Source organism: Cygnus olor, chromosome 9, assembly GCF_009769625.2.
Source record: "Cygnus olor isolate bCygOlo1 chromosome 9, bCygOlo1.pri.v2, whole genome shotgun sequence".
NCBI classification, from domain to species: Eukaryota; Metazoa; Chordata; class Aves; order Anseriformes; family Anatidae; genus Cygnus; species Cygnus olor.
This window is the reverse complement of record NC_049177.1, coordinates 2,020,797-2,043,574: the sequence shown is the minus strand read 5'-3', so window position 1 is coordinate 2,043,574 and position 22,778 is coordinate 2,020,797. Positions and strand designations below refer to the sequence as shown.

General features: G+C 41.1%; 2 protein-coding genes across 6 annotated transcripts in view; both read left to right on the top strand.

The window, feature by feature from the left end:
- The window catches only part of LOC121074477 (U2 snRNP associated SURP domain containing), a 44,289-nt gene extending 38,536 nt beyond the window's left edge, over nucleotides 1-5,753 (top strand). For all 5 annotated transcript variants that reach the window (XM_040566560.1, XM_040566559.1, XM_040566557.1 and 2 more), the window contains 4 exons: nucleotides 668-778; nucleotides 3,122-3,240; nucleotides 3,928-4,104; nucleotides 5,248-5,753. In XM_040566560.1, the coding sequence (XP_040422494.1) occupies nucleotides 668-778; nucleotides 3,122-3,240; nucleotides 3,928-4,104; nucleotides 5,248-5,386 (546 nt within the window). In that variant the 3' untranslated portion in view covers nucleotides 5,387-5,753. The remainder of the gene's footprint in view (nucleotides 1-667; nucleotides 779-3,121; nucleotides 3,241-3,927; nucleotides 4,105-5,247) is intronic.
- Nucleotides 5,754-11,976: 6,223 nt separating this feature from the next.
- Nucleotides 11,977-20,215, top strand: CHST2 (carbohydrate sulfotransferase 2). The gene is given in 4 exon segments (XM_040567300.1): nucleotides 11,977-12,175; nucleotides 14,093-14,100; nucleotides 17,787-18,254; nucleotides 18,256-20,215. Coding segments are annotated over 4 exon segments (2,154 nt in total). The 3' UTR covers nucleotides 19,735-20,215.
- Nucleotides 20,216-22,778: the final 2,563 nt, after the last annotated feature.

Here is a 22,778-nt window from a genome sequence, read left to right as displayed (position 1 = left end):
ATACCTTTGGAGCACAGGAATGGAGAGAGCAGGTGGAAAATAATTTTTCTGTAGTGAGCTGTTATCTCAGCATTTTGTAACACATGGTATCCTTTGCCAGAGATTGTAGTAGGCCTGATTGACTATATAGTGCATGAAATAGTATTGTGTTAGTGAAGTGATTTCTCTCAAATCAGCCACTCTGTGCAGCTGCCTTGAAGAGGAAATTAACTTGTTTTATGTTGTACGTCAGTCATTTGATTTTTAATATTTAGTGTTAAGTGGAGAAAAGGCAGTTTCTGAAGGACAACTTCAGATGAGAAGTTGAAGCGGTATATTAAGACACCTGCAATAAATAGTGTCATTTTGAAAGAAAAAGACGATCATCTAAGAAATGTAAGGGCGTAGTGTTCTAATGATGGGAACAGAATTTAGTAGAATGACAGGAAAAAAATCCCTTTATTTTTAGTTCTTGATATGTCTGTAAACAACTGCAGGTGCCTGCAGGACAAGTATGTGGTTTTGTTGCTTTGATCCAGTTGAATGAAGTCAGTATTTTCTTATGCACAAACTTATATGGAAAGAATGAAGAACACACATTAAAAATTACAGAAATTTCGTTTTCAGCCACCTGCCTGACTGGATAATAATAAGCACAATAACCTAATGGTCAGTATTATTTTCACAGCTTAAGGTGATGAAGTTTCAGGATGAGTTAGAGTCTGGGAAAAGACCCAAGAAACCAGGCCAGAGTTTTCAGGAACAGGTTGAACACTATAGAGACAAGCTGCTTCAGAGGGTAAGAAATGTTCTTTGTTTGGCTCTGATTCTGTGGTAGGCTTTTGTTGAGTTTATCAAGCATAAGGTGGCATTAAGTATAACAACAAACGGTTCTTGTTAAAATTCTAATGTAATGTCAAACTGCATGTCTAAATCCAAGTGCTTTCTGCACAGTAGAGGCAGTCTCTTTTTGATAAAAATAAATGTAGTATTTCACACTGTACAGATGAGTATCATTGGAATATACTGAAACCTTAAAGAGCTCGCTTTTGGATGAACTACATAAAGCAAATCATTAGGTGTGGGAAAGGAAAGAGAGCGCAGTCAATTCAAGGTGTTCATCAGACTTTAGTTTTGCTTTTTGTAATTGACCAATTGTGCTAAAAGCTTCCAAAAGAAGAAAGGGAGTAGTCCTAAGCAGCCAATTAACTTCTGATTTCTCCAGTGTTTATGGTTTTCTGGATAATTCCATCTCATACTGTTACCCGAAAGTGAATAATTCTGTACCATTGCTATTGTGGTAGTACTATTGGGACTACGAATTCAGAACAACTTTAATTATTAGTATTATATATGTCTGAATCTTTGAAACACAACTGCAAAAAAAAGTAATCATTTTGGACAATGTGTTTAGTGAGAAAGAGCGAGTGGCGGCTGCTTCTATAATCTGGTTTCACAGTCTGACAGATCAACAATGAAATTACAGATACCCATGGAGTTTTTTGGAAGCTACATACAAATACAGCAGTTCTCACCTGGTGTTTCTCACTCATTCTTTGGGTTATTTAATGCTCAAGCTCTGACTAATTCACTAAAGTAATTTTGCACAGTACCTTGAATTAAAGAGACTTTTCATTTACATACGGTTGCATCCTAAAACATCCTGCTTCCTCAGTGTTTTCTGTAATTGGAGAAAGAGGTGATATATACAGTAAGCACAGAATGCTTAGTGTGACATTCATCCAAAAAAAACATAAATCCTAATCCTAATAACTTTGTTAGATACCTTGTGTTGAATTAGTTCAACCGGTTTACAATATTGTAGGTTTTTTGCAATTACCTCACTCTTCTGTTTTTCCTTTCAGTAATTCAGTTAATACTTAGTTAAGAAATATTTCATGATAATCATATTTGTTAATACATGAATAACTCCACGGTTAAGGAAATAACTTTTTTTTTGCTTTAGCTCCATAGAAGTTATTTTTATAATAATATAATCAAAGCCCATGTTATATTTTCCACAAACTTGCTAGTTGGTCATCATTTTCTGTCTAATTTACTATAGAATAAGCTTTCTATAAGTAAACTTCCTGCTAGTATTGTACATCCTTTACAGAATAGGAGCCTATTGCTGTTTATTGGTATTTATTAGGATAAATTAATTAGTTATGCTACCAAATAAACTAGGCACATCTTAAGAGTCCAGTGATTTTAGTGGGATCTAACAATAGCATGTAATGGTAGGTATAATGATAATGGTAGGTATAACGATATGGGACACTTTTAAATGTTAATGGTAAATTTTCTGTGCAAAGAATGTGTTAGACTAGGTACAGTGTAGTTCTTCAGCTATTTCTTGCAGTTGTTGTTATCCCTACACTCCCCCCCGCCCCTTCTTTCATTTAGCAAAATGACCACTTTTTTGTCTTCCCTTTCATACGGGGTACACAGTGAAATATCTGTGTTTTGCTATGGAAGAATTTTTTTTCTATGTTAGTACTGAAAGAAGCATATCTGTTTGTGCTCAGACTTGCTGTTCTAGGTTTATTTTTATATAATTAATTTTCTAATGATCTTTTAGAGTGTATATTTTCTTTCAAAATGGTCCTGGTGATGTATAGGCATAGATCAGATTTGTCTTCTGTTGTTGTTGATTTTTTTTATATAGCAGAATTTCTTAAATTTATTTTTATTTTTGTTTTGTTTTCAAATGTTTGGTAGTTAGAAAATTTGTCTCAAATTTCAATCTGGAGTAACAAAGCAGAATGCATATGTTTAAGTAGAAATAGGTTCCTGGTATTTCTTTCATGTTTATTTTAGTTTAGAAAATCTATTACAGCTGTAATTTTCCCCTGAATTTTGTAAAATTGCAGACTGTTCATTTCCAGTTAGATAGTCAGATATACTCTCTCACATAGGGTGCCATCTTTCATGTTTTTGGTCAGTGCTGGTGTTAATAATATTTATCCTGCGTAAGAAGCAGCAGTGATGATTTGAATAGTGGGTATGGTGTGACCAATGGTTTCTTCCTAGATTAAGTGCTGTGTTTGTTCAATACTTAGTGCCTTTATGCTGTTTGTGATTAGCTTCTTGATTATCCTTACTTTAATCTCATCTGAAATAATGATTTCTACTAATTCAGGAAAAAGAGAAAGAATTGGAAAGAGAACGAGAAAGGGACAAAAAGGACAAGGAAAAATCTGATTCTAGGTCCAAAGATAAGAAGGAAAAGGAGGAATGTACACCAACGAGAAAGGAGAGGTACTACTTTACTTCAAAGTAAACTGAATGGGAGGAAAGTCCTCATGGTTAATATCTGTTTGCAGTGGAAGCCTTGAATTTATGTTGAATCACAACACTTGTTTTAATAATGGAAGCTTTTTTTAATTGAAAGGTTTCAAAATTTTAAAGGAATTGCTGTTTTCATTCTGTCCTGAGTAACTTAACTTTTGAATAGAATTCTCATTCTGTTCACTTAAGCCCTGAAGGAAACATGATAAGATAATGACCAACTGAAAGGAGTGTATATTTAACTCTGACTTTTAGCAGTAAATTGACTGCTGTTTATTACTCAGAAAACTGTAATGGAGTCATACCACAAAATAACTTGTGGTGGCTTAAACGTTATTTGTCTGATTGTGAAAATTCTTCAGAACAGCAAGTTTAGGTTAATTGATTGTGTAATCTTATAATAGTTCTAGAGAAAGATTTTCTGTGTTATTAAGTGGTAAAATGCCTTGCTGTTCAAGAACCTGTGACAGAATGTTTTTACACTGCTATAAACAAAGATGAGTCATAGGCCTTAATTTTTTTCAGCCAGAGAAAGTCTGGTGCACATGTTGAACTTGATTTTTCAGTAATTATAGTCCCACTACATTTTAGTTCAGTGTTCTTAATACTCATTTTTACTTCTGTGTGTACATAACTGTATTTGCTTTCTTTACAAAGGAAAAGGCGACACAGTGCTTCCCCTAGCCCATCTCGCAGCAGTGGCAGTAGACGAGCAAAATCCCCATCACCAAAATCAGAACGCTCAGAGCGCTCTGAACGGTCCCATAAAGAGAGTTCACGTTCTCGGTCATCACATAAAGACTCTCCAAGAGATGTCAGTAAAAAAGCCAAAAGGTAAGCTGCTGTCTATTCTGTTTCAGGCTTTCTGAAACCTGAATACGTAGTTCTGGGGATTTTTAGCAGAGCACATTGAATACACAAGTGTTTTCTCTCGAAGTGGACTATACTGTCTGTTCCTGATTAACATCTTCGGATGCTTGGTATCTGAAATGTGTATGTTCTTCTACCTTGGTAGCTCAAGACTGTTCACTTCTGTGTTCTTGTTTACCTGCTCTTTTATGAGCTTTTTATTTTCAAAGGACAAATCTGTAGCCCACAGAACTTCTAGAATTACAGTGAGCATGCTTTCACTGATTTTCATTTATGAAGCTTCTCTGACATTTTTTTCCATGAATAAAATCTAGATTAGATACTGGTTATAGGGTTTTTTTATAGGAATAAATACTACCTAATTTCCAAACTGACACAAATACAAACCTTTAGCTATTGTTAAGGCGGGTATGAGATTTTTATTACTGTATTGATGCTTTTGTTGTTTTAAATATTTTGATTGTTGTTTCTGTCTTAGTTCAGTTTCCACTTCTTTAAGAGGTCTAGAATATCTTACTGCACAGACGTGCTGAGGAAATTCCTGTGATGCTGTTGAGGGAAAAACTCACAGTACATATTTACAGTAGTCAGATTCTTGTGTTACAAGATAGGAATTCAACTAGAATTAGAAAGGCATTTTTGTTAGAGTTAAGATTCAATTCAGATTGAGATCCATTATCTAGGTGTGGGTAAGATGAGTGTCCATTTTCTTTCTCTGAGGTTACGTTACAAGCTGAACAAGAATTGGAAGCATAACAATTCAAGATAATTCTGTTGTCTTCTATGTGGATATAGGCTGCTATAAACAGTAGAGCCAAAGTGGCTGAGGCATATGTAGAAGTTGGTAAACTCCTTATCTTGGTTTCAGAAGGACACAAGTTGGTGCCATTTTTCCTTTAGCTTCAAGCAGTGCAGTTAAGTCAAAATATGTTTAAAACCTTATAATGCAAAAATTGCCTTTTTCTAAAACCCAAGATAATTGTTACTTCCCTTCAAAATGGAAAAAAAATCTACCTAGATTATTTCAAAAAACAAAGGTCAAATAACTGTAGAAAAAGTTGATATTATCAATTAGCATTTGACTTAAAAAATAATTTTTTTTTGCAGGTCGCCATCTGGCTCCAGGACACCGAAAAGATCAAGACGATCACGATCTAGATCCCCTAAAAAGTCAGGGAAAAAATCCAGGTCTCAGTCCCGTTCTCCTCACAGATCTCACAAGAAGTCAAAGAAAAGCAAACACTGACAATGTTAATATTTTTTATGATGCTGTCACTTACTGGAAATGCGGTTTTGTTTTTGTGCCTGAACAGTCTGTTTAAAAAAAAAAAAAAAGCATTCCTGATTTTTTTTGTGAATGCACGTGTATACTCATGAGTATCTGCATCTGTAGACCTGTCATTGTTTTATATTGTACAAAATACCTTCATTGTGGCTGTTTCCCAAATGAAACATTTTTGTGTTTAGAAGTTTCATCAGATACATGTGTAACTGATCTGCTGGCAGTAGTGATATTTTGTTTTAGAATGTTGTGACATAGCAGAAATAACTCAAATGTTCCCCCTTTTTGTAGCTTTGACAATTTGAATTAGATTTCAAATAAAATCTGAACAGAAAATTAAGATGTTGTTTTCTTGCCCCACTGGTGATACGGACTCATAAAGGAATTCATAGTTTGTTTGGAAGTACTGTGTATTTCAGACATACTATGTTGCTTAGATCTTCAGTATAGTAGTAGCTCTATTCATGTTATGTCTAGTTTGACTATTCAGGTAAAAACACCTTTTGAATCCCGTGGATGGGTTTTCTTTCCTACCATGATACTTTGCTGTAAGAACAGTTGAGCAGCCTGGTCCCTAAGATTATGAGCTTCACAAGTAAATCTTTGCTTGGTATTTTGCCTTTTAATTGCAAGGAATACATGTGAAACTTGAATCGTGGTTTTTGTTCTTTTTTCTTTCTAAAAAGCGGGGCCTCTGCAGAGATGCAATTGTGTGTACGTGTATACATACGTGTTGATACATACCTATACATGATGTATCAACAACAAGCCATATTTGTGGCATTCACAGGGGATAACAAGGACAGCAAGTATGGGGCTCTGACTTCTTCCTCAAGTATAAGTACAGTAATTGCAACCTACAGTACGTTACTGTTTTCAAAAATGATTTTTACTCCGAAAGGACTTTTACACTGTTTTATTGAATTTATTCCTCTGTTGTGGAAATTCTTCCAAATAGAGGGAAAAAAGCTGATTTTTTTAATTACATATTTTATTTATTAATATTTTGGAATTGAGAGGCTGTTAAACTTTTTTTTTAATGTTAGACTTTCCCTTCAAACCTGTTTTGTGTTTAGGCATTGATGTGGCTTTAAATCGCTTCACCTTGGTCTCTATCATGCAACCTTTCTGTGGGTAGGGTGGGGGGAGGGATGAGAAATGGGAGGGTTCGATGTTTATACTTGGAGGTATGGGCAGATTGTAATAAAAACATAAAATTAAAAGGGATCTGGCCTCCCGTGAGCTGTTTCTGAAAGCAAAAAGCTGTGCTTACTACAGGCATGGTCTGCTGGATGATGGCCTGCTTTCGTATTTGTGTATTTAGAGGTTATACATTTGTTAGAATTTTGTAAATGTGATGGGGAAAACCTTTTGTTGTATATGTTTATAGCCTTAGAAGCAACCCTTTCAGAAGCAGGATCTAAAATGTCTTTTGAAAAACATGCATATTTAATTTAAAAAGAGTATATATTTTCTCCAGTTTCTTCCTGATGGGGGACTTTGTTATAAGGTTGTATAAATTGTTGTAAATGTAAGAACTAAGTGAAGAATTACTGAGGACTTTGCTAATGAGAATTGAGAGATGACCTGGAATGCTGAAAATATGGAGACTACATGTGTACTGTAAAGACTGTCTTAGAATGAGTATTGAATAGATGCCTAAATAATGAGAAAAGAATACACCTTCTATCTGTTTATATTACATTATAAAGAATTTGTTTTAGAAATATGCAGAGTTTATTTTTTATATTTTTCTTTCTCCCTGTAACACAAGGTGTTTTGGATGTACAGACTTTGGCAGCTAAACTATTAGAAACTGTCTAAGTTAATTTTTTCTTAAATGCGTTCTACTCAGACCTGGCACAGACTAGATGAAGTTTTCTAGAGCAAAAAGTAGGTACTAAAATCATTTGAGGATACGAAGATGTTTACTTCAGATCTGCTTAACTTCTTTAAAACTATTATTTTTTGTCTTGGAGCTGCTTGTAAATAGAGGAATGATAAATGGTGCTGTTATGAGTAAAGTGAGGATAGTTTGCCATAGGAATATTATATCTTCAGAATCAGTTGTGTACTTCATTTACGAGCTTAAAAATCCTCAGGGTAGGCAATCATTTAGCATATGGGTTAGCCATGCTTTTCAATAATTAATTTTGATTTCAGCTTTTACAAAATTTTAATCAGTGATTATAAAAGGTTCAAGCCAAGTAGCTACAGAGCTGAAGGAGCGCACCCATTTGTAGTAGTATTTGCTTTGTAGTAGTTTTATAGTAACTTTTGTCAGTATCTTTATTGTCTAAACACCGTCTATATAAGCAGTCTCCTACCTCTTACTCTTTGCTTCATATCCCTGGCTTTAGATGAGCAGTTTTGTTACTAATAGAATTTTAAGAGCAATTAAGAACCCGTGTACATAACTGGATGCATGGTGGTTGTTTTTGTTTTGTTTTTCCCCCTCCTGTTGAAAAGAGCATCCTTTGCTTCTATCTACTCTGCATTTTCTTCCCTGCTTTTATAAATAGCTTTTGTTCATAATTTGGTGTTTCTGCAAAGAAAAGGATATGGGAAACAGCATTTTGGTAACTTTTTTTTTGTAAGACTGCAAATTAGTACTAAAGACTGAAAATTAGGCTGCCTATGATTTTTTTTGGTAAAGTGACAAGGTGTAGTCACTATGTACATTACTGTGTGACTGGGGTTTGACTGACTAATCTCTGTAGCATTTTAGGGTCAAGTGGTGAAAAATCGTCTACTTAACATAGGGTAGGCATAATTTTCATCCCGGGATTCAGCAAGTGAGACTGAGCTGAATCCTTGTGAAAAAAACTGTAACCTGAAGGGGGTGTGATCCAGTGTTTTCCAGTGTGTTTTTTTTTTGTGATTCTTTAGGAGGAGAGCCCACTATCCTTTAATACTCCATAGTCAGTGAGCATCCAACCCTTTGCTTTGGAAGGGAGAGGAGAGATGAATGGATAAGGGGCTTCTGCTTTCTGCTTCTGCCCTGCCTTATGGATGATACCAGAGGTAAATATTCATGCTGCAGCAATTAGCTTTGTCCGAAGCTGAGACACTAACGTAGCTGGCTCCATCTGAGTTCTAGTGTGGCTGAGTAATTCTCCTGCAGCCTCAAAAACCAGCTGGTAAGGCTCATCTTCACATGGGGTCGTAGCTTGGGAAAGGGGTTCACATGAGAAATTGAGTATACGTTAGATATTCGTAGTAAAATACTAGGGCTTGTCATGCTCATAGATTTTGGTGAAGACTCCCTGTTGCTCTGTATGGCATTGAGTATTACAGCACATTCTGGTATTTATGTAAAAACCTAGATGCAGAGTTACATGTTTGTCCAATTTTTTTTTTCCTGAACCAGTCCTGACTTCTGTGAGTCTCTAAGAATTGCACTCACACTTTGGAAACGGACCCCATCTCACGGGAGGAAAACTACTTGGTTGCATAGAAACTCCGGACAATTCAAATGTTTTCCTTATCGGTATTACAGAAGTGTTTATAACTTAACTGTCTTTTTAAACCCTGTGACTTCCTTTGACTCCTCTGCACACCAGCTGTGTATACCTTTTGTAATGCTATTTGAGGAAGAGTTGGTTTCTGAACGTCAATGTCAGGCTCGTACTTAGGCACTGGGCACTGTGCAAAAGTTCTGCCTTCTCCTTGCATGTTTAGAAGTGTGAAGATAAAGCATTTATGACCATGGATAACAAATCTTGTTTTACAGAGCATATGTTTAGAGTTGTAACCATCCAAAGATTTCACTAGTGCATCAGTCCCAGTGATACCGAATGTAATGCTGCTTTCTGCATTTATAAATCAACTTCTGCACTAGTGAGCCCTTTAAAAGTGCTGAAGTACTGTATTCATTGTTTCTTTGAATGCAGAGTTACTCTATATGAACTTTATATTTGTTACTTCGATAGTGTGTCTTGAGTGGACCTAGTTTAATTTTGTACAGACAATTCTCGAGGTTATGCTGCTATTGTCCTAGATGATACTTATTAAAACAATAACAGCAAAAAAAAAAAAAAGCTGTATAATTTGAAGAAGCCCCAACTTGACCCGGATAGGTTTCTTTGAGACAAACGAAACCCTCAAAATGCTCCCCCCTCAAGTCTTAGTTTTTGAGGATACATATTGGTGTGCATATATTCTAATGTTTTTTCATCATGTTTTTTAAAAAAATGCTAGATTTCCATGAAGACTTTTATTGCCTTAAAAACATGTGCTGGTAGTTGACTCAAGACCCCAACGTTGGGATAACTTCAAAATGTGTACTGGTTTTTATTTAACGTATTTCCGAGACAGATTTTAAAGCTAATGCCATAACAACTGCATTGGTGGTCCACTCTGGCACAAATAATGCTTGAGACATCTAGGTTATGCAGTACTAAAATGGAAAATCCACCTTTCGGAGGACTTAAGGGTCAACCGTTGTTTAAGGCATGTTCTTGGCATATTAAAAAGAGAAAATATTCATGTCTCTTAACCGTGTCTGTGAAAGAAATCTTGTGATGAAAAACAAGATCAGCCAAAAATGGCAGATTCATTTTGAGCGTCTTTGATCACTTTAGGCAATCTTTTTTTCCATCCACACACGTTTACAGTCCTTTGTTGGAATTAATGCTTGTAACAAAAATTTGAAGCATTCTTTGTTGTATTTCTGCAGATGGAGTAAGGTCTGAATTTTGTGTCTGTTTAGATTGCTTGCTTGTACTTTAATAGAGCTACTTGAAGAATTTGGGGAGAGACTTCCTCAAGTATTTTGAGTCTGTGCTGAATACTTCCATAAGAACTCATATATGAGTACGTTAAGGTAAAAGTTTTTGAAGGACATTCGAATCACTGCCTTCCAAGTAAAGCTTAGTCTACTTTCCATGTACTTCTTTACTGAAAACAATTTAGATTTTTGGGGTAGTTATGAAGGTCCAACAAGACAAGTGAATTCTGTACAGCTGAAGACAGCAGCAGTGGAGTAATATACATGCAAATTTTGTAGTTTAGTTCTTTTAAGATCCTCTGTTTAGTAATGTGAGATTTGTGAAGTTATAAATCTGATACTAGCAGTCAAACCCTGGAAATAGAGTGAACTCTCTTGAATAAGGCTGTTAAGTTCCTAGATGTGTATTTCATTAAAATATTTCATAGTAATACTTGGAAACTTCTTTTTGTTCTCATTACTGCATGAGATATTGCCAGACTTTCAGTATACCACCAGTTCATGCTGCTGCTCTAACTTCTGTTGCTCGGTATTTAAGTCGCTCTTGTAAGAATCATAACTGAAATGTTAATTTAATTTTGTCCACGTGTATTTTTTCTGTGTCGGATGCAGAAATCTTAAAGAATTGCATACAATTTTTTCTTCAACCTGCTTCTGTCAGCACAGTCAGTTTTCATGGGTAAGCTTGTTCCATTTGTTACTTTTCTGATGTCTAATCTTGAGCAGGGTTGTTTTACTGTGTAACTCTGTCATAAGCTGGAAAGTTTTCTGTTTGTGGTTATTTAGAGGAAATGATAGTTTCACGTTAACCTTTTTGTCTTTTTTCGTTTTGTATTCTACGCAGAAAATTTTCCAAATGACACGGTGACAATAAAACTGTCAGTTTGCCAATATCCAGAAATGGTTTTCTTTTTAAACCTGGTGAAGTGTGATGATGTTCATGCATGTTCTGCTGAGAACAGTGTCCTGGCTTTGCCAGCTCTTCTGGTGGTTGACTTTGATTCTGCCTGTGTTGCCAAGCTGTAATCACTGCTGCTCTCCTCCTGCTGTTACCAGTGACCTTGTTGTTTCTTAGAAACTCCTTGACGAGGCATGGGCTGTTCACCATGGAGTTGCTTGTATAGTCCTCTTGAACAAAGAAAACCTCTCACTTGCAACTGCTACGTAGGTACTGAGATGATGAGCAGCTTTTCAACACCTGAAACTGCTTGCAGGAGCTTCAAGGGAGCCCACGTAGGGCTGTGGTGTGAGTCTGTGTGTTATGGTTGAGCCAGGGGCGCAGCTTTTTGCTGCTGCGTGGTGCAGGTCCTGTTCCTGCCTTTCAGTGCCACCTGTTCTGTCACTTATCTGTCCTTTCTGGTGATTTTTATGTCCTCTAAGTAGCTGGTTCAGTTCAGTAAGAGAAAAAGATTTTTTGTGCGTTGGTTTTAGCTTGGTTGACTTTTTTCAGTTAATTTGCCTCACTGCAGGAAACGGGGGCAGCCAACGAGCAGGATGGTGCTTGTTTTTGGTAGTGGTTCACTTGCTAACATGCAACTTCGTCCACAGTGTTTTCTTTTGGAGCATTTGTTTGGATAAGATGGGTTGAATCGATGCTGCACTCTGCAGCCTGCTCGCTCCCACTCCTGGTCCCGTACTCCTCTCACCTTCCTGCCACCACCTCTCATGCTTGTTTGACCACTGAGACCTGTGTGAGCTTGCTAAACCTGGAAAAGGGTAGCCTGGCAAAACAAGCAAAATATAGCTTTATTGCTTCAGGAGGCTGACTCTCCTTGTGGAAAGGTAAGCTGAGCACAGGGGTGGACAGGTTTGTGTGATGAGGTGTATGGGAGGAAGGAATCGCAGAACGGTGCCATCTCTTAGCAGCCATGAGCTGCTGCATTGGCTGCGCCTTGCTCTGTCTCCTCTCTTTGCCCATGAAGTTGGAGCCCATCAGTCAGTCTGGGGAGCAAATGCCTCCAAGGCAATTGAGTTCCTGCAAGATGTGAAAGACCAAAAAGAGGAAGAATGCCTTGTGTCCCCAGGTGATGAGAGGCTGGAATATGAACTCTTGATGTTGTTCAAGTCCAGAGCAATTGTTTAGGAGAGATTGTTCGTAATTGGGAGATTCATACAATCTTAGATTTTCACTTAGTTTCTTGACTCACAGTCAAGAAATGTGGTACGTTGTGATACCCCTTGAACTGTTTGCTCTATTCTTGCTTTTGCGTGGACTGGAAAACTTCCTGTAGCTGTTCGTCTAAATACAGACCAGATTTGTACCCTTCAAGGGCTTGTCAGCAAGGAATTGTGGAAGCTCTGCATGGCCTGGGGACGGCCCCTTGGTCTGCGGCTGCTGACCAGAGGTGCACTTGACCCCCTTAAGAGGTGTAGGGGTTCCTGTTCAATGCAAACCTTGGGGGTGGAGGGTGCTAAGATGTTAATTAACCATTAACGCTGTTTTTGGTCATAGGGGGATTAAGAATACCCTGAAATGGGTGCAGCAGAGAGTAGTGTATTGATGCAGTGTGGCTAAGGTGGCTCTTAGGTGTGACCTGCCAAAGGTTGTGCAAGTTTTTGATGTGGAACAGTTCAGTGCCTGTTTTAAGGTATGCAGTTATAAAAGTCGAATCTCTTAATTTCCTTTAGAACATAAAACTGTTATACAACAGTTGAGAAAGTGATTTTAATTTTAATAAAAGTCAAATAGAGACTTAACTGCACCATAATGTCCTCAGGACAGTCATAAAATTCTGGAATTCCTTCAGCTGCACAAACAGGACTTTATAAATATTTATTGAAATTAACTTTATTGAAAATGTCACCTGTGTAACTGGAAGTAAACATAAAGGAGAAATATGTGGGTAAGGGAACAGCTTGCTACAGATAGGCTGTCCAGTTTGCTGCATATTTCGGTGCTGTGACCAGCTACTGACACGTGTTTTAATTTTGGTCCATGTCAGCTGCTTCTGCAGTGCTGGTTCTGCACGCACTGCTCAGAAGGAAAATCTGAAGAGAAACAAATACTCGAGAAGGCAGATTGCTGCACCCCTCAGTTAATCAAACGTCTGCTGAAGATTTTAGCATCATTGGAGATAATTGTGTTTCAAGGGGAATCAGCTGCTACTACTGCATGAGACTTTCAGTAAGCTGTTAGACATTTCACCCAGTACTAAAAGGAAATGTGCAAAAATATAAACATCTGTAATTTTTAAGGCTGCTGTGCAGTCTTTTCTCACTCATCTCTATTGGTGTTGCTACAATACAGACTTAAATAATTTCATGGGTCTTCTAGTTTGGGCAGCTACTCAATTTTACATAATTTTTGTTCATATTGCAATCTATGAAATTGTCCATTGGTTTTAAGAACCTCACTTTTGAGTGGTGTTTGAGGAATTTGGCATCTGTATTTATTCTGAATAGGTTAGATACATGAGTTTTAATACCCAGAACTTATCACACTCTAGGTGTATAACAGCATAAGCTTCCATCTTTCATCCAAAATTAAATTGTCTTAAAAGATCAAGCCTTGCTGAAACTTGTTTTCAGGAAGAACAACTTCTTCACCTTGTTCCCACTCCATCCCTCTAACACAGGGGAAAGGCTTGAAGCATTAAAAAGTCATGTCAGGAAGTGTTCTAGTGAGGGTCAAACCTTTCACAGCACTGTGCTTTGCCAGCCCCATCCGTTAAAGGATGGTTTGTTAGTAGGCAGATTTTGGGGAATTCAGGCTGGGGCCATATCGCTTCTGGGGGAATCACTCAGCTAGTCGGGGTTTGGGTTGTCTAAATATTACATGTAAAAAATCGAAATATAATTACCATGTATAAAATATTAAGGTGTACCATAACATATTTAAGCATTAAATGCAAAAAAAAAAAAAAAGTTTTTTCCTTGTAGCTTGAATTGTGGAGTTTTGATCGCAGTTACTTAACCCTCAGTCTATGCATTGTTCACTGCAGAGGTTGAGGTAAGTGCAGCTGACTCCTTTATGTCTGAGGAATGACTGGGTTTTGTAGTGTGGATCTCCATGGGCTACACTGTAATTATACTGTGTATCTGCACCCTATTAGGGTGTGTACTTGCCCAGGAAAAGATGTGGTTTTGGCTCCTTCAAAGCAAACAAGATGTAATGCTTAAAAAGAGAAGCTGGCCTAGAAATAAGGTTGTTTTATCTATTTATTTTTAATACAAGGTGAATTGTCCTTATCAACAAAAAGACTGTTGTTTAACATGAGTGATCTAGTATACTGAATACTAAGGAGCATAAATTAGACTGAAATGATTTAAAATAGAGGATGGAAAATGTATAATGAAATATTTGGACAAATATTTGAAGGGCTGTTTCTGTTCTGCCTTGGAACGTTCCTCTTTCACATAGTTACTGTGGCTCTTATTGCATCAGTTTTTATTCTATGGGTCTTGCATATAGGTGAGACCATAAATGAGGCCATGCAGAGCCTGAACCGGCTGAGAAACACCGAGACGTGCTCTGCCCACTCGCAGAGCTAGGTCTAAGAAACTAAGCAAAGTTTAACCCTAGAAATTACTTGTAAAGATTTAAAATAACCCTTTCACTATAGTACTGATTTTAATTCACTTTTTGATGGGCTACAGTGCCATCATTAAAAGCCATCATTAAAATTGAGCAAATACTTAAATATTTCACTGAACCAGGGCTCTATTTCATAGTTTTTTAAAAGCCTTAGGGCAGCTGGGGAAATCATGGAGTTAGCTCTGCAAGTGGGAGAAGTTATCAGTCGTCTTTGGTGAGGAACTTGTCCCTGGCCTCGTTATAAAAACCTGCTGCATTGCGTTCCTTGATTTTAATTTTAATTTTTATTTATTTTTTTTAATCTGTTAGTGTACGTATCTTTTCTTCAAGTGCAAAAAAGAAAAGTTTGTAACTACCAGCTGTCTGATGATGCATTTTGTTAGCACTTGGCAATAGATGATCGATTCATTGGTACAGTCTGTACACTTCCACAAGTCCATCCTTTAAACTTGGTGTGTGTAAGTGAACTTCTCAGCTTCTTGTAGGAATTAAAATCATTGTTGCAGTCCATTGCTCTGGTTTACACAGCCAGGGCCTTACCAAACAGCTGGTATCTGCCCTCCTGCAGCACAGCCCCAAACTCCCTGTTGCAGCCCTTGATGATGACTGCTGCCTGCCTGCATTCTTTCTCTCAAAGACAGGCAAATAATTTAAATCCCAGACTGCAGAATTAAAAAATAGACAAAACGAACCCAGAATCCCCTTAAGGAGAGTTCTTTGGATGCAAAGACACGGCCCAAAACAGTGCGTCTCATCTTCAGCAACAGATCTGCAAAGGGAGTGATCTGTGTTTTTTTTTTTTTTTTTTTTTTTTTGTCTACGCTTATAATGCTCTGCATCAGATGTGTGGATGATTTTGGGAAAAAAAAAAAAAAAACTTTGTGTGAATTGGAAGGTGACAGTAAATATTTTCCACACAGGCTTATTAAATATTCGTTGATACTGAGTTGCTTAGAGTGATAACTTGACTACCAGGTCTGAAACTTGTTCCGGGAGGATCGAATATTGCAGCTGCACTGAACCTGATTGATTTCAGTTGGGTTCTGCATGGGTGCTTGAGTCCACCTGCACAGAATAAATACATATGTATCTCCAGTTTTGAAAAAGAAGATTCCATTTTGCAGTGCGTAGGTCGAATTAAAGAGCTGCTTGGACCCGTGTTTTCTGAAGTCGAGGCAGAGTAGTATAATGAAAGCAGTATTACTGTTAGTACTCATATGTTCACTGATTCAGAGAGATGTAACTGCTGTGTAACAGCAGGGAAGGTGCAGAATCCAATTACAGCTTTTAATGTTTGGATTTACTGATTACTTTTGTCATTTCAAATGTTCTACTTCTGGTTCTTGTTTGCTTATCTTTGTTACTTGCAAAACTTTAAATTGTACGAGAACTGGAGATGGTGTTGTAGGTCATGTCATCGTTCATCCCTCCCCCCCCCCAATTTTATACCTGTCTCCAACCAAGTGAAGTGGAAAGAAGGGATTAACGTGAACTTGATGGTATTTTAATGATTTTACTGATATGAATTAGTTTTTTGTTTGTTTTTTTTTCCCCTCCCACTAGCCTATGCCCTTTATTGCATTAGTGCTGCAGTACGACACTGGTGGGGGATGCTGCTTTATGAGCTATGGTGTCCCACTACCAATGTAGTTACTCATGATTTAACATAGCCTAATGCTGTTACAGACTGTTCCAGAATTTAAAATTAACATTTTTTCTTTAGCTAGGTTAAGGTCATTTCATCTTTTAGTGTGTATGTAAAACCAAAGAAATATTAGATTCTTATCTTTATAAAAGGGATATAAATAGAAGCCTTTTTTATGCAAAGAACTCAAGGATTAGGTCCAAAGGATAAAATAGCTGCAGGAGTTTTATGCTGCATAGATGTTTCAGAGGTATATCATTTTTCATTGTATACTGTGTCCAAAGCTGCAGTTCAATCGTTATAAGCTCATCGGTTTTCAACTTTGTATTTATTTTGTGAAGTAGATGAACTTTATTTTTGCAGAATGTGTCTTTAAATGCTTCCTCTGGACTGCTGTAGGTTTAAAAGACAAACAATAATAACATAAAACCCTTTCCCCCTTGCTTTTTGGTGAAATACACTTTTCTCCAATATTTAGTGTTTCTTTAAATTTTGCTGTTAACAAGTTACCATAAGTCACAGTCACATCATAACACTGCAGCCGCTGCCCTTTGTGGAGCCATTCCCACTTTGTTCCATGGCGTTTTATCGTTGCAGCTCAGGGGAGCACAGGGAGTGGAGGTGCCCCCGTCCCCCCGTGCTGCCTGGGGGCCCCCATCAGCCCTCGTGCTTTGGAGGAGTGGGCTGGGGAGAGCAGAGCCCTCCTGCTCTATTGGGTTAAAACTGCTCACCTTAGACATGCCCTGCTAGCCCCCAAGATTTTCCTAAGAGGAAGCTTAGCTGTTAGTATTGCAGCAGAAAATTTGGGAGGAATAGAGAAATCCTTTTATGAGGAATGTAAAGATTGCTTACAGTATATTTAGCTCCTTCACCCTACTGCAGGTTTTTTTGTTGTTTGCTTGTTTACAGAGTGGTACCAGATAAGATAGATGGCAGATGAATTTACATTTTATCTATGCATGTGCTGTATTGTTGCATTCCTGCTACACAGAAAATACACGTTCCAGAACTAACTTCAGTCACCATCATCAGTTGAGGCATGAGCCAGGGGGAGCTCTCCAGCAGCTCCCTTCTACCTTCTAGCTGGGCTGCACCCTGTGCATGCTCTTGCGTGTCCCTGTCCCAAAGCTGTCTAGCTGCCTTTCTCTGCAGCTCAGCCGGCACCCAGGCTCCCTATCGCAGGGCTGGGCCTGTAGCTCCCCTGTGCTCAGCACCCAGCGCTCCTCCACTGCTGCTTTCGTAGGTGCCAGGGCGGAAATCGAACGGCGGCTAAAAACCCTTGCAACACCACGACCTGCTTACTGGTGGCAGTCACCGCTCTTTTCAAGAACTGAAGGTAGATAACTCTTCCCTCGGTCACAGCTCTGCAAAAGCATCATTTTTCTTTTGCTTTTAGAGAAGTTCCCAGCAGAAACATAGAGCAGGTTGAGTTTCTGCAGCTTGGGTAACGGGGCAGGGGACCTTCCTTAGCGCTACCACGCCCTTTGTGTCATCCTCCCCTCTCGTGTCTCCTGGCTCCCGTTACCCGTTCGGCCGCGCTGGCGGCACCCCCTCTCCTGGGGAGGGGGCTGCAGGGCGAGCCCCCCAGGCCAGGGCCGGCTCCCCGCCCGTTCCTACCCCCCACACGGCCGAGCGGCGCCGGCCGCCGCCAACGCGGGGCGCGGCGAGGCGCGGGGCGGGCCGGGGGCGGGCGCCGCCATTTCGGGCCGCACCTCAGCGGCCGCCCGGCGGGGCCGGGGCGCGATGCGCGCTGTGGACGCGGGGGCCCCCGCCGGCTCTCCCCGCCCCCGGGGCGGAGCGCAGCGGAGCCCGGCCCGGCACCGCCTCTGCTCCGGCGGCCGCGGCGAGCTCGGGCTGCGGCGGCGCCGGCGATGGCGGCGCGGCAGAAGCGCGGGGGGCCGCGCGGCCTCTAAGTAGGGCAGCGGCGGGGCGGGGGGGGCGGCGGCAGCGGCGGGGCCGTCACGGCGGCAGCGGCGGCTGCGCCATGTGGGCCGGGCGCGGGGGGCCGGCCGGGAGACGGCGCCGGGGGCGGTGCGCCCTGCTGCCCGCCGCGGGGCCCGGGGCGCCGGGGCGCTGAGCAACAGTTGGCCCCGCTGCCGCCGCCCAGCATGAAAGTGTGCCGGCGGAAGGCGCTGGCGCTGTGCCTGGGCTACGCGCTCCTGCTGCTCCTCGCCGCCCTCAACCTGCTGGAGTACAAGTGGCGGCGGGAGCCGCGGCGCTGCGGTGAGCCCCCGGCAGCCCCCCGGCACCGGCCCCCGCCGCCGCCCCCGGCGCCGTCGGTGGGGAGCCGCGGTCCGCAGGGCGCCCGGCGGCAGCTGGTCTACGTGTTCACCACCTGGCGCTCGGGGTCGTCCTTCTTCGGGGAGCTCTTCAACCAGAACCCCGAGGTCTTCTTCCTCTACGAGCCCGTGTGGCACGTCTGGCAGAAGCTGTACCCCGGGGACGCCGTCTCGCTGCAAGGGGCGGCCCGCGACATGCTGAGCTCCCTGTACCGCTGCGACCTCTCCGTCTTCCAGCTCTACAGCACGGCGGGCGCCGGGAAGAACCTCACCACGCTGGGCATCTTCGGGGCGGCTACCAACAAGGTCATCTGCTCCTCACCCCTCTGCCCGGCCTACCGCAAGGAGGTGGTGGGCATGGTGGACGACCGGGTGTGCAAGAAGTGCCCCCCGCAGCGCCTCAGCCGCTTCCAGGAGGAGTGCCACAAGTACCGCACGCTGGTCATCAAGGGTGTCCGCGTCTTCGACCTGGCTGTCCTCGCCCCGCTTATGCGGGACCCGACCCTGGACCTCAAAGTCATCCACCTGGTGCGGGACCCGCGGGCGGTTGCCAGCTCCCGCATCAAATCCCGGCACGGCCTCATCCGGGAGAGCCTGCAGGTGGTGAGGAGTCGGGACCCCCGCATCCATCGCATGCCCTTCCTCGACGCCGGCCACAAGCTGGGTGGAAAGAAGGAGGGGGGGGGCGGCTCAGACTACCACGCCCTGGGCGCCATGGAGGTCATCTGCAGCAGCATGGCCAAGACCCTGCAGACTGCCCTGCACCCCCCTGACTGGCTCCAGGGCAATTACATGGCCGTGCGCTACGAGGACCTGGTGGTTGAGCCCATCAAGACTCTGCGGCAGGTGTACGGCTTCGTTAACCTGGCGGTCAGCCCAGAGATGGAGAAGTTCACCCTCAACATGACCAGTGGTCCTGGCTACTCATCCAAGCCCTTCGTGGTGTCGGCCAGGAACGCCACCCAGGCGCTGAGCGCCTGGAGGACTGCACTCAGCTACCAACAGATCAAGCAAGTCGAGGAGTACTGCCACCAGCCCATGGCCCTGCTGGGCTACGAGAGGGTCGGCAGCCCTGAAGAAGTGAAGGACCTCAGCAGAACGTTGCTCAGGAAGCCGCGGCTGTGACCGGGCAGTGCCAGACACCCTCGGGGACGGCTGAGCCCCTCCAGGGAGAGGAGCCGGTCCTGCGGGCTTGAGGGAGGGAGGGAGCTGGGAAAAGCAGCCAGGCTCCCGATTTCCTTCAAAGACTGATGAAGGGTAACATGCAGTAATGTGATGATTTCTTTTTTGTTCGTTTGATTGTGTTTTGTTTTTCTTCACTTGCATTGGGTTAGACGAGATTAAAAAAAAATAAAGTGGAACTGAAAATATGTGGAAAGTCCCTTTCCCCTTCCCTAAAATACCAGGCGAGCTTCTGTACCAAAATCTTGTTTATGGAGTTCTGGTGGGTTTGAAGATGGTTACAAAAACTCCTGCACAATTCCTAATACTTGTATATCTCCCTTGGTGCAGAGGGGATGCCCTTGGAAAGCATAATGCTGAAAATACACTTTTGTATGAAAGTAAATGTTCAGACATGATAGTAATAAAAAAACAATAAATGATATTCATTTTTATAATTACCTCAATTGTTTGGGAATTACAGTGTTGCATATGTACAGCTAGAGGGGAGGCTTGTTTAATAATAGCAAGGAGGACTTTTTTAAGGGTATGGGTTGAGGGCTGGACTGTAACATTTGACGTGTTCAAAGATTAGAAGCTGCTCTCGCAAAAACAAGTACAGATCTCACAAATGCAGTTCAGGTTTTATGGCTATGTCAGAGCAGGTTTCCATTTAACGATTGTCCTTTTTGTTGTGTTTAAAAAGTCTTTCAAGTGCCACTGTATTAGTGTCCTAAGAGTTTTAAAGTGTTTGCCATCACAGCAGTATTTATTTTTGTCTTGACGTGTATGTCCAGGAGTCACTGTCAAATAGAAGTGGATCTACAGTGTGACAAAAACTGCAGGATTTAAAAGGACATTTATCATACTGGAAACATTAGCATGTGTGAAAACTAAAATAAAATTATGAATATATATATTATATAGTGCTAACGATACAGTGAGATATTTGAGGTATTTCTTGACATTCATCGGTAACAGGCATAGCAGGGAAGCATAGAAAAACACATAAAATGTTTTATTTTCCCCCCTTCTCTAAGTGTCTGAGGGTATATTTATGTATGAGGAGGGAAGAAACATACGGCTGTGTGTTCATAGTTGTAACGGAGCTTTTACAGAGTCAACCTAGCGTTCGAATTCAGAGAGCGCTGGTTAGAGACTCGCTTGTTGTCAATTGTCATTGCTCTACGATGGAGCCAGATGGTGATCTGGCTCTTTCTGGGAGCTTTGCCTAGAGACTCTGTCCTGTTGTTCAACTTGATTTAAAAAAAATAAAAATAATAATAAAAAAAAGATTTTACTGCTAGTTTTATAATTTCCCGAAGAAGTCCTGGTTTGCTAAAGGTCAAGTGACGTGTTGCGTACAAGAAGCGCAAACACCTCAAGTACTTTTTAATCTCGGTGGTGGTCACTAATGCTCTTTAAAGGCTCATTTTGGACCTTGTGTTTTTAAACAGAAGTGGTTTTGCCAAACTGTTCTCGTAGGAGACTACAGACTTTTCTACAGGAAGTATATTTTACATTGCCTATCTGTGTGTTGTGCTTTCTGCAAATGTGAAGAGTATGGGTAGGAAGAAGGAAATGGATTTGTGAAAATAAATTGATACAAACAGGATGCTGATAAGTGTGTGTGTGTGCGTGTATGTGTGGAAACGTTAGTGATATGTAATACGTCTATGTCTTGTATTAGACTTTAAGTTAAAAAGGTGATAATGAGCTACTATGCTATTTAAATTCTTGGTGAAATCTTGGCATTAGATGTTAAACTTGCTCTGAAAAGGAAATAGACATTTAATAAACTAGTAAAAAGAGGATTGCATAAGGTTGTCTATACACTTGCTGAATGACTGTAAAACATGCTCATTGCCTCAGTTCATCATCAACAGCAGCATAAACAACATTAATGATATCAATCACTGGGAAATCTTATAATTGGCCTATTAAGATGTATTCTCAAATTCCAGAGAGAAGTGCTAAAAATGGAAGGGATAGTTAATTTGGTATTTAAAACACATACTGAGGTACTTGTGTTTTTGTGGAGTTAGGTGGCTTCTGTTATCACTTGTACGTATTCTGATTTGATGGTGAATGGATCCTGGACATCTAGGTTTGGGCTGTATGTTCTTTTTTCTTTTTTCCCAGTCGCAGTGCTCTGGGACAGTGCTTGAAAATCTGACCTTACAGAGCACGTCACTTGCTTTTTATCTGCCCATGGCTTCGTGACATGCCGGTGCTACCTGTTGCAACAGCCGCACAGCGTTCGCCAGCTCTGCTGTCGGCAGGGCGAGCAGTGCCCGGGCAGGCTGCGGTACCTCTCTGCAGAGCAGTGTGTCGCCCGCGGGGAAAACAAGCCCTGCTCCCCTCCGGGCTTGGACGCTGCATCTGTGATTTCAGCGCCTGAAATACAAAGCTTTGCTGCAATTTCTAAACGGGACTTTCTCATGACAGCATGTTACAGCACAAGACCTTTTAATTTTGGGGGGCAGTCTGGTCATTTGCGTGTGCAGAGTTCCTTGCTCTCTTCTGCAAGAGTTTTGTGGTTTAGTAAAGTGAACAGGAATTGCCCTTTTGACTGAGAAATTGATGAGCCCAATTGACTTAGCCTCCTATAGTCTCTTTGGGATTCTAATTATATTAAAAAGCTCTTCCTGTTGTTCTGAGAAAGTGCTCACTGCTCTTGTGATGGTGCTTTACAAGCATCTGCTCTTTGCTGATACAAACGGTGTGTCAGTCGAGTTATGCTATCTGAATCTGGTTCATAAATTGAGCTTCACCTACTACATTACAGCAAGGAATTACTCAACGCACTCTACAATTATACCTGGGCATGTTTTGGTGGACAGAAGTAGTAACGCAAAGCTGTTTTTGTCAAAATAAAGAACTGCAATTTTGTTTAGGCAAAGCTTCGGGAGAAATGAGTGGGACTTTGCTTGTGTAAAATGCTGGTGGGCTAAGCCCTACGTTTTATGCTGCTCCATTAAATAAGTAGGTAAACAACTGGCAGTTAA